Raw genomic sequence first — 12,327 nt, 5'->3', positions numbered from 1 at the left:
TCACCGCGATCATCGACACCAGCCATGATCAATCCACTGCTGGATTGATCAACACGAGCCTCCTCAAGCCAATGCCATCTTTCACAATCTTTCGATTTAACGATCCACATAGCACCTGCACACAACCCGATTTCATTGATCCATCTCCTAGGTGGACGCTTAACCTCCGGGACACATTTCAGTCACTAGCTACCATGTAATCGTTATCGCTGATCTTCCACTATCACCATTTTTAAGGAAGCGTATTATCCAAGCCCACTCACTTTTCTCAACAATGTTAATTGTGTCATTCGCTTACATGTGCTCTCCACTCCACGTGGTCCTCTCTCTGTCTATCAAAGTAATTTCAAGCACGAATCTCTTTTCGCCCCTGTTTTGTTCCTGTTTCGTTAACTCATAAGCCACAGCAGGCAATTTGCATCGATTAGTATTGCTATTGTTCAGGCACAACGACACGTTAATTTTCATTATTCAATTCCAAAAACACTCCAACCTGCTCTCGGCCACCTCGTTATTTCATAATTTCTTCTGGTCTGCCTTTAATAGCTGTCCCAGGCACACATATACTCTGCTGTATGTATGCAAGTTGAACTTATTTAGCACAATAAGTAGCCAACCATGTTGTTTCTTCCAGTCGTGTATATGTCCAATTATTATTCAAACTTTTTTCTACATGACCTTTGTTTTGTTCATATTTATCCTGAGCCCTATTTGCTGGATTTTATTTATCCATTTTAAAAGTTATTATAACATTCCCTGTAGTTAATTCCTATTGGACGTTCCGACAACCGTCTGAGATGGCCGTGAATGTTTTCTTAATGAATATTAATGTATTAGTTTTTCCAATAATTTTTTTGGAAAAATAACTCATAATGTGGCTATGAATAACTTTTGCGATAGCACATCATGTTACCCGACTTCCTTTCTAATATGTATTTGGGAACTTTCTTTATTCGATCTTAATGAAGCTATCCAAATTTTGTAGAAGCTTTTATTTCTTTGTAAATATGTTTTTTTTTGTTTAGGCCAAGCTTTGCGAGAGCTGGGATAATTGCATCTTACTTCTACTGACAAGTGAGTCGAATGCGTGTGTGTGTGAACGTTTAAGTTACTTTGCTAGAAATGCCTGAAATCGTAACTCAGCCGTTTGTCATTTCAATTCAGGGAAGCCACTTTGACTCACTGCTGCCACGTGTGCACTTCATTTTTGCACACTGTACCGCTCGGCTCAAGTCATAAAAATCAGAAGGGCCATTGGGATTAATGTCACGTCCAACTTCTATAGCTCAGCTGGGCATTGCATTTTTTCGGTGGCTCGTTTTTCCCCAACATTGTCTGCTTTCGCCACTTTTCACAAATGCTCAAATTTACGAAACAAAACCAGGTTATCAGCTTTATTTTTGGGATGTAAATCAACTTTCTCTGTCACATGTGCTGAAAGCTATCTGTCCAAGACAGACAAAGCCATTACTGTTTGGAAACATTTACAAATGTGCTCGTGCGATTGATTGAAGCATAGATACAATCATCTTCTTTAAATGTATAACTGCATAGAGGTAATTTAAATCACTGATGAACACTGTGCCCTTGCAAATCATGCCAGTCGTGCGTCTGAAACGTGCCGTATTTCATGTCCCACCACTATGGTCGTCATCTCCTTGTGCCTACAAGTTCCTTAGAATTTAATAAATTTCACATTTTAACTCGAAAGCAGAGGGAGGTCCCGTGGCACTCTGGCTCAAAACCCACGCATAAACATACAAGGGAAACAATTAAGGGGGGGGGGCAGCTTCAGTGGATTCAATTAATTTCTGCATCAATGGCACAAAAAACATCATGTGAGAGTCATTAAAATGTAAATCAACATCATGTTGTGGCGGATGGCTTGGTAGAATATTCTCAGCGTTTTTGTTTAATGAACGATAAAGAATCCTTCCACATACCAAAATACTCAAAAAGATATAGGGGGTCACATCATAGAGAGCACCAACTGCAAGAGTGTTTAATCTCAGTGGGGCATCATCAGCACCACCATCAGCATGAGCTCTACCCAGTAATGGAGGAATGCCTCCCCAAGCCGTTGCCACCACTCATGGTCTCACCATATATATGTATTTAAGTTTAATTTCTTTCTCACCATACGTAGCCAATCGCGATAATTGGAGGTGCAGGGGAAGGACAACAAACTAAACACAAAAAGCAGTTCTAAAGACATGAGTTTTAAATCCATATTTCAAAGTGCATCACTTCAGTGGCTTCGTAATATCGGAAGGAAGAGCGTTCCAGGCAGCCGCAGAAATGCATCCTAAAGTGCGCGATGCGGTGATCATCTTTGTTCGATAGCTTTCCAAAAGCCCATGCGAGGATGACCGGAGTTTGCGTGATGGTGTATGCTCCTTGACGAGATCAACAAGGTATTGTAGTTCATTGTGGCAAGGACTTTGTGTGCTATTAGTGTGACCTGTGTAAGGAATGAACATTGCTTCATCTCCATGGTGATCATCCTTTTGGACGTGTTCTCTCCTTTGGTTGCAACTCCATCACGAGTCTTATTATCCATCATCCCTTTTTGCTATGTGTCATACCCAAACCTCATATACTTTTTTATCCACCAATAAGATGTCTCTTATTTGCAGTGTTGGTTCCTTGTTCCACTTATCCCTCGTTCTGTCTCTCAGTTTAATTCCAAGGATACATCTCCGCATGCTTATCTGCGTACTTTTCACGTTTTTTCCTCATTTTACTAATCAATGTCTGTGTTTCTGATCCGTATGTCATAGCAGACGGTGAGAAAAAATAATTAAAGCCTATATCATTATACGTTTATATCTGTGCATGGGAGTTTTTATACAGTAAGATCTCACCATATATATGGTCTGCAGTGTAAATTTCTGCATCAAATAGAAAAAAAATCCTAGAGTTTGACATTGCAAGTTAATAATGGTCAAACTTCTTTGATTCTTTCGGTAAAGTCACGTAGAATGAGAATAAAATAATAAAATAAAATAAGACAATAAAATTCTCACGACGTTTCGGCCACAACACAAGTAGCCTTCATCAGGTGAAAGAACAGAACTGTCGGGACGACAGTGCTCCAAAGAGCGTTGTTAAGATTCGTAGTGTCTTTTTAAGCTCGGTGAGAGGCGTGAAACCTCTTGACAAAGGAGTTTAAGTATCAAAGCAGGAGAATTTAGCATTGAAATAGCTGAGGGATTAGCTTGTGACAGAAATAGCTATGTTAAAGTAAGAGTTTACCTATCAACAGAGGCATTTAGTATATGGACGCTAAAGGCCTCCAACTACCCAACGATCATACAGTAAACCGATGTGAAACAAACTAAGTCTATATTACATCAACCGGCTACCATGAGAGATTCGTTCATGAGGCCAGCCACATATACAAGCACAGAGACAATTTCAACCGAGAAGATGGATTCTGGCTTCGTAACCATTGGAAAGATGTTTTAAACCATTTCGGTTCTTAATTAATTGTATTTTACAGTGACCGTCAGACCGCAGCTCTTTCGCTGGCATTACCTTACCCAGTTGCTTTGTGATTAATAGCTCAGCTTATTGAAGAATATATTAAGTACATTTATTATATTGATGTAATACAGACCCAGTTGTTTCACATCGGTTTACTGTATGAAAGTTGGGTAGTTGGAGGCCTTTAGCGTCCATATACTAAATGCCTCTGTTGATAGGTAAACTCCGACTTTAACATAGCTATTTCTGTCACAAGCCAATCCCTCAGCTATTTCAATGCTAAATTCTCCTGCTTTGATACTTAAACTCCTTTGTCAAGAGGTTTCACGCCTCTCACCGAGCTTAAAAAGACACTACGAATCTTAACAATGCTCTTTGGAGCACTGTCGTCCCGACAGTTCTGTTCTTTCACCTGATGAAGGCTACTTGTGTTGTGGCCGAAACGTCGTGAGAATTTTATTGCCTTATTTTATTATTTTATTCTCATTCTCATTCTACGTGACTTTACCGAAAGAACCAAAGAAGATGAATCCTTGCAGTCACGAAAGCTTTCAATTGAAATTTAATGGTCAAACTCAGCAGGGAAAATAGACAAGAGCTAATGCATCAAGAGTGGATGGAAGCCTGTAATTCCCAGAGGAGCTATAGAAGTACATTATAATCTGTAGTCCTGGTGCTCCACATTAGCCCAGCTGCTTCTGTTGCCTTTTGTTATGAGAACTGCACATTATACACAGGGGGGGGGGGGGGAAATCTACTATATTTATTTCCATTTAGTTGTTATTTTAGTCTATGAATTTTGCAAGTTTATGGCTATAATTTATACACATACCCAACATAGTGCGAGTACATGCTTTCTAAAAATGCTTAAGCATTTAAAAAACAGCATTATAACTGGTTGAGGTGCCGCAAATATCCGTTTGTGTACTGTACTTCTACGCTCTCCACCTTCGGCAAGCAGCATTGACCAGTGCAGTGAAGTACAATCACAGTAACCTCCACAGCCATACAAGGCGTAGGGGGAGACTCTCATCCAGCAGTGGATTGATAGAAATTGTCTGTGCGTGGAGATTACAAATTTCAGATCCGTGGCGAATGAATGCAGCGCAAAAATGACAACTACAAAACGACGGTAAACGCCGGTGACAACGTTCAGGAAATGTGGCGGGTGGCTCTGGAAGACACATTTATATTCGTGGTGTGCTCCTAGGCTGTGTTAAAGCAAAGCACAAATGCCGACCAGAATAAATCACGCCATGGCAATGCAGAAGTACCGCGTGCAGCCACTTCTGTATGTCTGCAGCCGCTCCTCATTATTTTCCAAAGGGAAGAAATACACTTAAAAATACTACGCAGGGCTAGGAAAGAACCGTGAAGAAATTAACTTGCAAATTATCAAGAGCATGGATTACCACACAAAAGGACAGTTGAGTTTGATCAGCGGCTCACGTGAGATTGATCAGTGGTGGAGTTAGACCGGCAGAGCTTTATACATTGTGAACCAGGACTTAGACCTACAGTACATGACTGTGGTGAGGGCCAGATCTCTTTGGCTGAGACCGACGACTTGTTAAGCTTGAGGTGGGTGGCTGCCTGGATTTAAACGCCAGATCTCAGCAGAGCTGGCTCATTTATTTAGCAATGTTCCATGGGAATACTGAGCAAAGTTTTTTAAATGTGACAATTATCAAAAGCGCCATGGAAATGTTCTTAAACTTAATCTTTACAATATTTAAAGGCTTGAATTGTTGTTTTCATCGAGACTTGATGCTGAAGCATTTAATATAATTAAAAGATGCAGTGTTTACTTCCTATAATATGACGTGTGGTGGCAAAAGGCTGTCATGTTATTTTTCAGGGCTATAGAATTGCACCTCGATCCTATTGTGATATCACAAATGGCCGTGACATTGCACCCACTGATGTCGCAATTGACAGATAAAAATGGGAAGCAACTTGTAATGCGCACAATATTCATTCACTCCCCCAAAACTCTGCGGTTCTCTATATATTAAGATGTCATCAGCTAATTAATGTTTAAAATGCGGGAGGGAATAGGAGTACCCGCAGAAGACTCACCTGTGCAAACCGATACACTATCCCATACACAAACAGATGGAGATTAGTATACATGTTGTGACTAGATTAGTCTAACTTGTTGTTGTAACATATTCTCCTGGCAAGCTGGGGTATGGCCCCTCGAAGAGAGTTTTGCAACATTAGTATAATCGATAAACCATCACCTCTACAGTGCTGGGTTACAGGCATGTGCCACCACCGGTACACGAGCGCATGGGTGGCCAGCACCACGCCTGGCCACCTTTGTCTCCTCAGTGCTAATGTTTACACATCGCACAAGGTACTCATTTGAGGCTGAGTCGACCTATTGGAGGCCCAGGACCAGTTTAGATAATATAATCCTCGCTGGTGTTGGCCATGAGCGGGAATCGAACCCGGGTGGGCAAGTTCGTAATGCAGCACGCTAACCACTACACTACCACTCCCCCACAATACACACACACACACACATTTGTGGCGATCGCGCCGCATAAGGAGCTGCTTCAGTACAGCCTCACGCCATGATGGACACAGGGCCTGAGTGACAGTGAATGCAACTCACCCAGACAATGCAGCACAAAGTGCGAGCTGCCCGGACTGAAGATGGTGCGGTAGTACATGCAGCCAGGGATGAGGTCACATGAGAGGCATTGCCGATTAAAAGTCCCTGTGGTCTCCGCACTGCAATTACAATCAAAGTACAAAGTAGTGCAACAAGCCAATTCAGACAAAAACATGTGGCCTGAAGACCAATGCACAGTTACAGTCAAGTCTAGGTATCCAGAAACTCAAGCAATGAAGTGCACGTGGTGCTCGTGTTGATTTGTGTGCCTCAACCAGTGATGGAGACTCCACAGTCCCATGGTGGGGGCCAGTCTGCCACAGAAGAAGCACTGTCGATTCACATTAAGCTACAGTAAAAAAAAATCTCTACATGGGTCCACATTGTGAGTTGTCTGAATCTATTACAACCCTGCTTCTTTTGTTGCATCAGATCCACTCACCATGCAGTACACACGCAAGGTGCCTCTGCAGCTTACACACTTAACAAAAATCGAATTTGTCGGCCATACATTTCCTCGGCCGTAATCCCATATGCACCGAGGTGGAATCCACATGGTACGTCTTCCACATTCATAATCATATTTGTCTTAGACACAATTTATGATGGGAAACGATTTCAGAATTCACATCGCAAAACGGGAACATGAAAACAAATTTTGGTATGGAAAAAAGAAGTGGCGTGGCATGTTCGCACAGTATCTAACAAAGCCTCCAAAAGTTATCTGGCGAAGGCTCCAAATTCCAAATGATTTGATAAATCCCAGTGGGGATTTGGTTTCGTCTCTCCGGAGTCAACACAACGACTATAGTACTACCTTTTTGAGACTTAAACAGTGGTTGCCTATGCGAAGACTGACCCCAGCCATAGGAATGTGAAATTTCAGAATTGGCAATGTTTCACAGTTGTCAATGACCACTGCCCAATATTTGTTTGAGCGGACTTGTGACTGGTCTGTTTATCTATCGGGAATGGCAAGTGTAAACATATTGAGTGCATGACATTTAAATTTTGATTTAAAGCTTTCGTGACTGCAGTAATTCATATTCTTAGTTTTTTCGGTAAAGTCACGTTGAAGGGAAACAACAAAATAATAAAATATATATAAAACAATAAAAAATTCTCACGACGTTTCGACCATAACTCAAACGGTCGTCTTCAGGTGTGTTGGTTTGCATAAAGTTATTTATTTTTAACTAAGAATATGCATGACATTTGTCAACACGTTGGTGCTTTTCAAAAAAAGGGAGTCATTGATTGTTTTCACCAAGCTGTGTAATTGCCACACATCACTCTCTCCACTTTCTATATTCTTCTCTCTCTCTCTCTCTTTTTTCTCCATTCCCCCAGTCCCCATTCACATATCTCTACTTTCTATACTTTGTCACATCACAACAAGGATAAGCTCCTTTGGTGCCATCCAATCATTCCGGTTGCATCGATCCCTTGTACCCGAATTTTGTGTTTTTGCTCTACTTCAGTGTAAAAAAAAAAAAACCTTGAGTTATATAACAGGGATAATTCAAATATGATTACCCAATAACAATTCACACAAAGCAAAACAAGTGGAAGCAATGAAAAAGCGTGACACTGTCTGAGGCAGCTGCACATATGCGATCACGTGAGTTCACGGTTAAATAAATGAACAGCAATGCACTTATGACTGCACCACATTGTGTTTGGTACAAGGAGAACATAAAAGGTCAAACTAAGTTACAATGCCGAATATTTGTAATAAAAACAGGCATTTTTATAATTCACTAATCCGTAACAGCATACATTTTCTGACAAGGAAATGAATTACAACACTATGTATTTGCACACGTATTTCCATTTTGTCGGGCTCTTTTAATGTAAATGCAAATGCTGTCACCAAAGAAGAAAGTTTTATTCTCCTTGAAGTCACCATTTCAGCTCCCTGCCCTTAATCCATAATCGCTGGTTCTTGCAAAGTACATGGTACAGCATTTTTTTTGTTATGTGACATTTAAATTTATTTTTCCAAGACGAAAGTACTCTGCAAACCCACCGGCTATTATCAGAGATTTGTTCATGAAGCCATCCAGATATATAAACACAGACACAACTTCAACCGAGAAGATGGGTACAAACTGAGCAATCATTGGAAGGACGTTATTAATGTTTCCATCCAAACTGCCTATGTCAGCTATTATTTCCGACTACCTGTGCGCCTTTCTCTCTCTCTCTGTGCATCTCTCTCCAATCTCTACTCCAGTGACCCGGGTGCTGCCGCGGGGTCCACTTTCTGCCCCCCCCCCACCCTTCTCTCCCCCCCCCCCTACTGCCGAGTCCTATATAACCTCGTGCCACGGTAGATCTCTCGCCTACTTCAGCAGTTTTTTCTTTCTGTGGTCGTCCCACCTGATGACGATTGCTTGTGTTGCGATCGAAACGTCGTGATTATTATTTTTCTACCTACGTGACTTTACCGAAAGAACCAAAGAATATGGATTCCTGCAGTCACGGAAGCTTCAAATCAAGATTGGTTTATAAACAATTCATAATTCATTTTCTCATTCCCAACTGAGAAATAACTACTGTATATTGATATCACATCTTGTAACGATTCCTTTAATCCATGTTGAAGAGTATACAGTATTGGCCAATGGTACAAGTATTGTCCCTTATTTATTCGAAAAAAAACAACTATACAACATTAAGATACACTAAATTAACATAAAACGTACGTAATTTAACGACGTAAATACTGTATCATGAGCAGCAGCCACTGTTTATCCACTGCTAGATGAAGGCTTCCGCACATTGCAACCATTTCTCAAAGTCCTGCGACGCCCCAATTCACGTCACTTGTTCTCATAAATTGATCTCATTGCTCTATCACTGTGGTGGTCATCCTCGTGGGAATGATCTCTCCTTTGGCTGCCACTCTATTGCGAGTCCCATCCACGGGGAAAGAATGAATTAATTAGCATCGGAATGGACAGTGCATTGAAAGCATGGAATAGAACGCAAATATACAACAAGATATTTGTAGCCACAGACAGTGTAGATAAGCATAAATACCGACAAAAATATAGAATACGTACATTTCTTCAGATAAAAAGAGAACATGTATCATAGGACACACATTAAACTATGGGAGTATGAAAATAGCAAAAAGGGATGTTCATAAGGTGGCACAAGCTAGCGACAGTATCATAAAACCCATGGAAATCCAGTATCCTGTGGAATTGAGTTTGATCTATCAACGGCCTATGACATCGGTAAAATAAATCCTGAGACCAACGTCGAATTGCAATAAGTGGCGCACTGCAAGCTGGATGTAGCATGCTCTTGCACTTTGTGCATGCTACCTGCATTAGTGATAGTGGGCAGCCACTGCTACACACTCTGAGTAGGTGAGTGTATGTGAGTGCTGAGTATTTGGTGAGTGTCTAGTATGTGTTAGCAGTAAATGGTCGGGTGTAAGGTGAGCAGTCAGTGTTATGGTGTTTAGTGAATGTCTTGTAAGTGTAGTGAGTGGCAAGTGATGTCAGGTGAGATTTATGGTGATTTTCAGCTATGTGGTCTCAAGTCAATATTGGTGACATGGCCTAGCGGCAGCACATTTTCCGCTTGTTTCAGAGCTTCATGGCTCGAATCCAGCAGCCGCCCTGATTATTACTGCGAGTGTAATAACCACAATGGTATGCAACACCTGCTAACACAGGTGGACGTGGAAGATCCCTCGGCGTCATGCCAAATTAAAAATTTACTCATACATTATTCAATTGGGACTATACATAGCAATCATCACCCTGTACTAGCAGAATAATTCTTCAGATTAGTCTTGCAAATAGACGTATCCTGGTCTCTCAAGTTGTCACCTAGTCAAGCTAAATAAACTTGAAACTCGTCCTGGGCAAGATAAATAACACCATGACATCCACAACAGCGTCCAGGTGGAGCATATTTAGAATGTGCACGGAGGACGTGACGGGAAAAAAACAAAATTTAGCGAGCTGCATTCGTACAAATACATATAACGAAGCATTGCACACTTGTGTTTGACTTGTTCATTCTTTTACAGAACTCCTCAACATTCCACACACGTTCTCCCATTGGGCCACTGCTCACCTGTACAGTTGGCGACGCTTAGGTGAATCCTCTGTACTCAGAAAGTATCTGGACGAGAAAATGGAACATTGAGCACCAATGGTTAAGCCATAATTCTTTATAAGAAGAAGAAAAACTATTAAATTAAGATAAAACATTTATCAGCTCAGGCATGGTTTGCCTAACATTTAAAAATGGTGCCCTCTCTGGTTGTGTTTTTGTTTCTATTCTGTGTTCATTTGATTTTAATTTCACCCCCCTTCAACTAGAAAATCTTAAATTACGCTAACATAGGCAGGACAGCAGTCATCCTGCTGCCAGGACAGTGAATGTAATACGTATAACCCTTGTTTTTGTTTCCAAATTAGTATCACTTTGCACTATATTATTGGCAAGTGTACAACGTGATTGCATAATCGTTTTTGCTAAATATGTGGCTTGCAAAGATTGTGATAAAACGATGAAATAATAGCAGAACATTTCACAAAAAATGCTAAAGCTCCATCATTAAATGTTGTTCAGCACGAACCACTGGGCATGCAAGAATTATTTGGTAAGGCACCAGGGAATGGTAGATATCTTTATTCATGTTGAAAATCTGTCACGTAAACTCATTAATATGTAAACAATATATAATAACAAAACAAATCTATCCATTAAATGTTTTTCTACTGGGGGTTAAAGATAATTGTTGGCAACGCAGTATAAATACACCAGAATCCATCCTTTCTTGGAAAACTAAAAACAGTACCAGAAAGGATGGTAACAATAGACAAATGTTCCACGCACAACATTTCATCATCGGTTATAGCCGGTGGGGCGGGGGGGAGGGGTAGACAGATGGTAACTTGTGCTAATGATTTAAAAGCTGAACGTAATACATGTTTTTACAAAAAAAACAATGGATGCATTATTGATACCATTTTAAATCAAAATGGAAAAATGTATACGGTTATAATTTATTCAACAGTTTTTAAAACAAAAATGACCTCGTGGCTTTATCTACAATAAAGAATATTAACTGCCAATTACAGTGCAAATGTATTTTGTCCTATTTTCATGGTAATGCAATTCATTTGGTTATATCTATGATACATTAAACCCTGTTATACATATGATTAGAGTAACAATCACACTTCGATAATGCCTTCGTTCAGAAGTGCAGCAGCGCATCACTGGTGCCTGACACAACACCGAGAACCCTTATCTTCACAACGCAATGCAATGGCCAGAGGATAGAGTTTGGAATTCGGATAGGAAAAGAGGCTTGCTTAACCCTTGCACCTTTGACATTATTTCGTTTTCTTAACCCGAGGCCTTGAAACAGAAGCCTTTTCGCCTGCCTGTAATTGCGTTTGACCCTCAAGTGGCAACTGGAACTGCCATGTGAATGTGAATAAGATACTGCGTCTTGTTTGACCTTTGATCCCACGCTTATGAAATATAGCGCTGGGCTATTAAATACTCAGGGAATCAATGTTGAAATAAAACCAATCATGAGCACTACATTTCCAACTGTACATTTAAATATATATCCAGTATATATCTATCTATATCTACAGCTTTATATACAATATGTGCAAGCAGGTACGTAGTTTTGCAAATATACAGACAGGTCAACACACAGTTCTCCACAGTAGATGGATAGACAGATATTAAACATAGATCTCAAAAGGTGGTGTTTTGGTAAATGCACTCAACTCACAATCACAAGGTTGCAAGTTGACGTATGACTTTGTGGAAGGCAAACAATAGTTTTTCAGTGGATAATCTGGCCCCTGCCATGGGAATGTGGAATTTACATCACTGGCTACAGGCTACCAAGAGTGATAAGTGTTGATCCATTTGCTCGTTATATCAGGGAGACATTTTGACTTCACTTTTGACTTCTACTAGATATTTTTGGAAGTGTATGAGAGTTACACACTCAAGCTTAGCAAATGCTATGGAAACTTGTGTACCCCAAACGGGCACATGATAATGCACACTCTACCAATATACACTCATCCCAGCGGCCCTCAGGTCAGGCTACCTAATGCCAGCAGCACAGACGACTCTTGGTCGGTCCTTGAACCTAGACGATCTTACTAATCTCATAGCCTCGTCACTGCTTGAGCCGCCTTTCATGAAGCGCTAATTTCAGG

The 12,327-nt window shown here is 40.6% G+C and overlaps 1 protein-coding gene and 1 long non-coding RNA gene across 4 annotated transcripts in view; one reads left to right on the top strand and one right to left on the bottom strand.

Moving 5' to 3' along the window:
- LOC116950755 (inactive dipeptidyl peptidase 10) overlaps positions 1–12,327 on the bottom strand; it is a 613,867-nt gene that overhangs the window by 33,772 nt on the left and 567,768 nt on the right. For all 3 annotated transcript variants that reach the window (XM_032968787.2, XM_032968796.2, XM_032968804.2), the window contains exons 15-16: positions 10,205–10,252; positions 6,107–6,225 (exon numbers count right to left, since the gene is read on the bottom strand). In XM_032968787.2, coding sequence (XP_032824678.1) covers positions 6,107–6,225; positions 10,205–10,252 — 167 coding nt within the window. The remainder of the gene's footprint in view (positions 1–6,106; positions 6,226–10,204; positions 10,253–12,327) is intronic.
- LOC142925570 (uncharacterized) lies at positions 1,024–11,211 on the top strand. The gene is made up of 2 exons (XR_012942534.1): positions 1,024–1,074; positions 10,158–11,211. It is a non-coding gene; the product is annotated as an uncharacterized LOC142925570 (long non-coding RNA).

Source organism: Petromyzon marinus, chromosome 2 (assembly GCF_048934315.1).
Source record: "Petromyzon marinus isolate PM22_M1 ecotype Great Lakes invasive population chromosome 2, UKy_Petmar_22M1.pri1.0, whole genome shotgun sequence".
NCBI lineage: Eukaryota > Metazoa > Chordata > Hyperoartia > Petromyzontiformes > Petromyzontidae > Petromyzon > Petromyzon marinus.
This window is presented reverse-complemented; position numbering and strand designations above follow the sequence as displayed.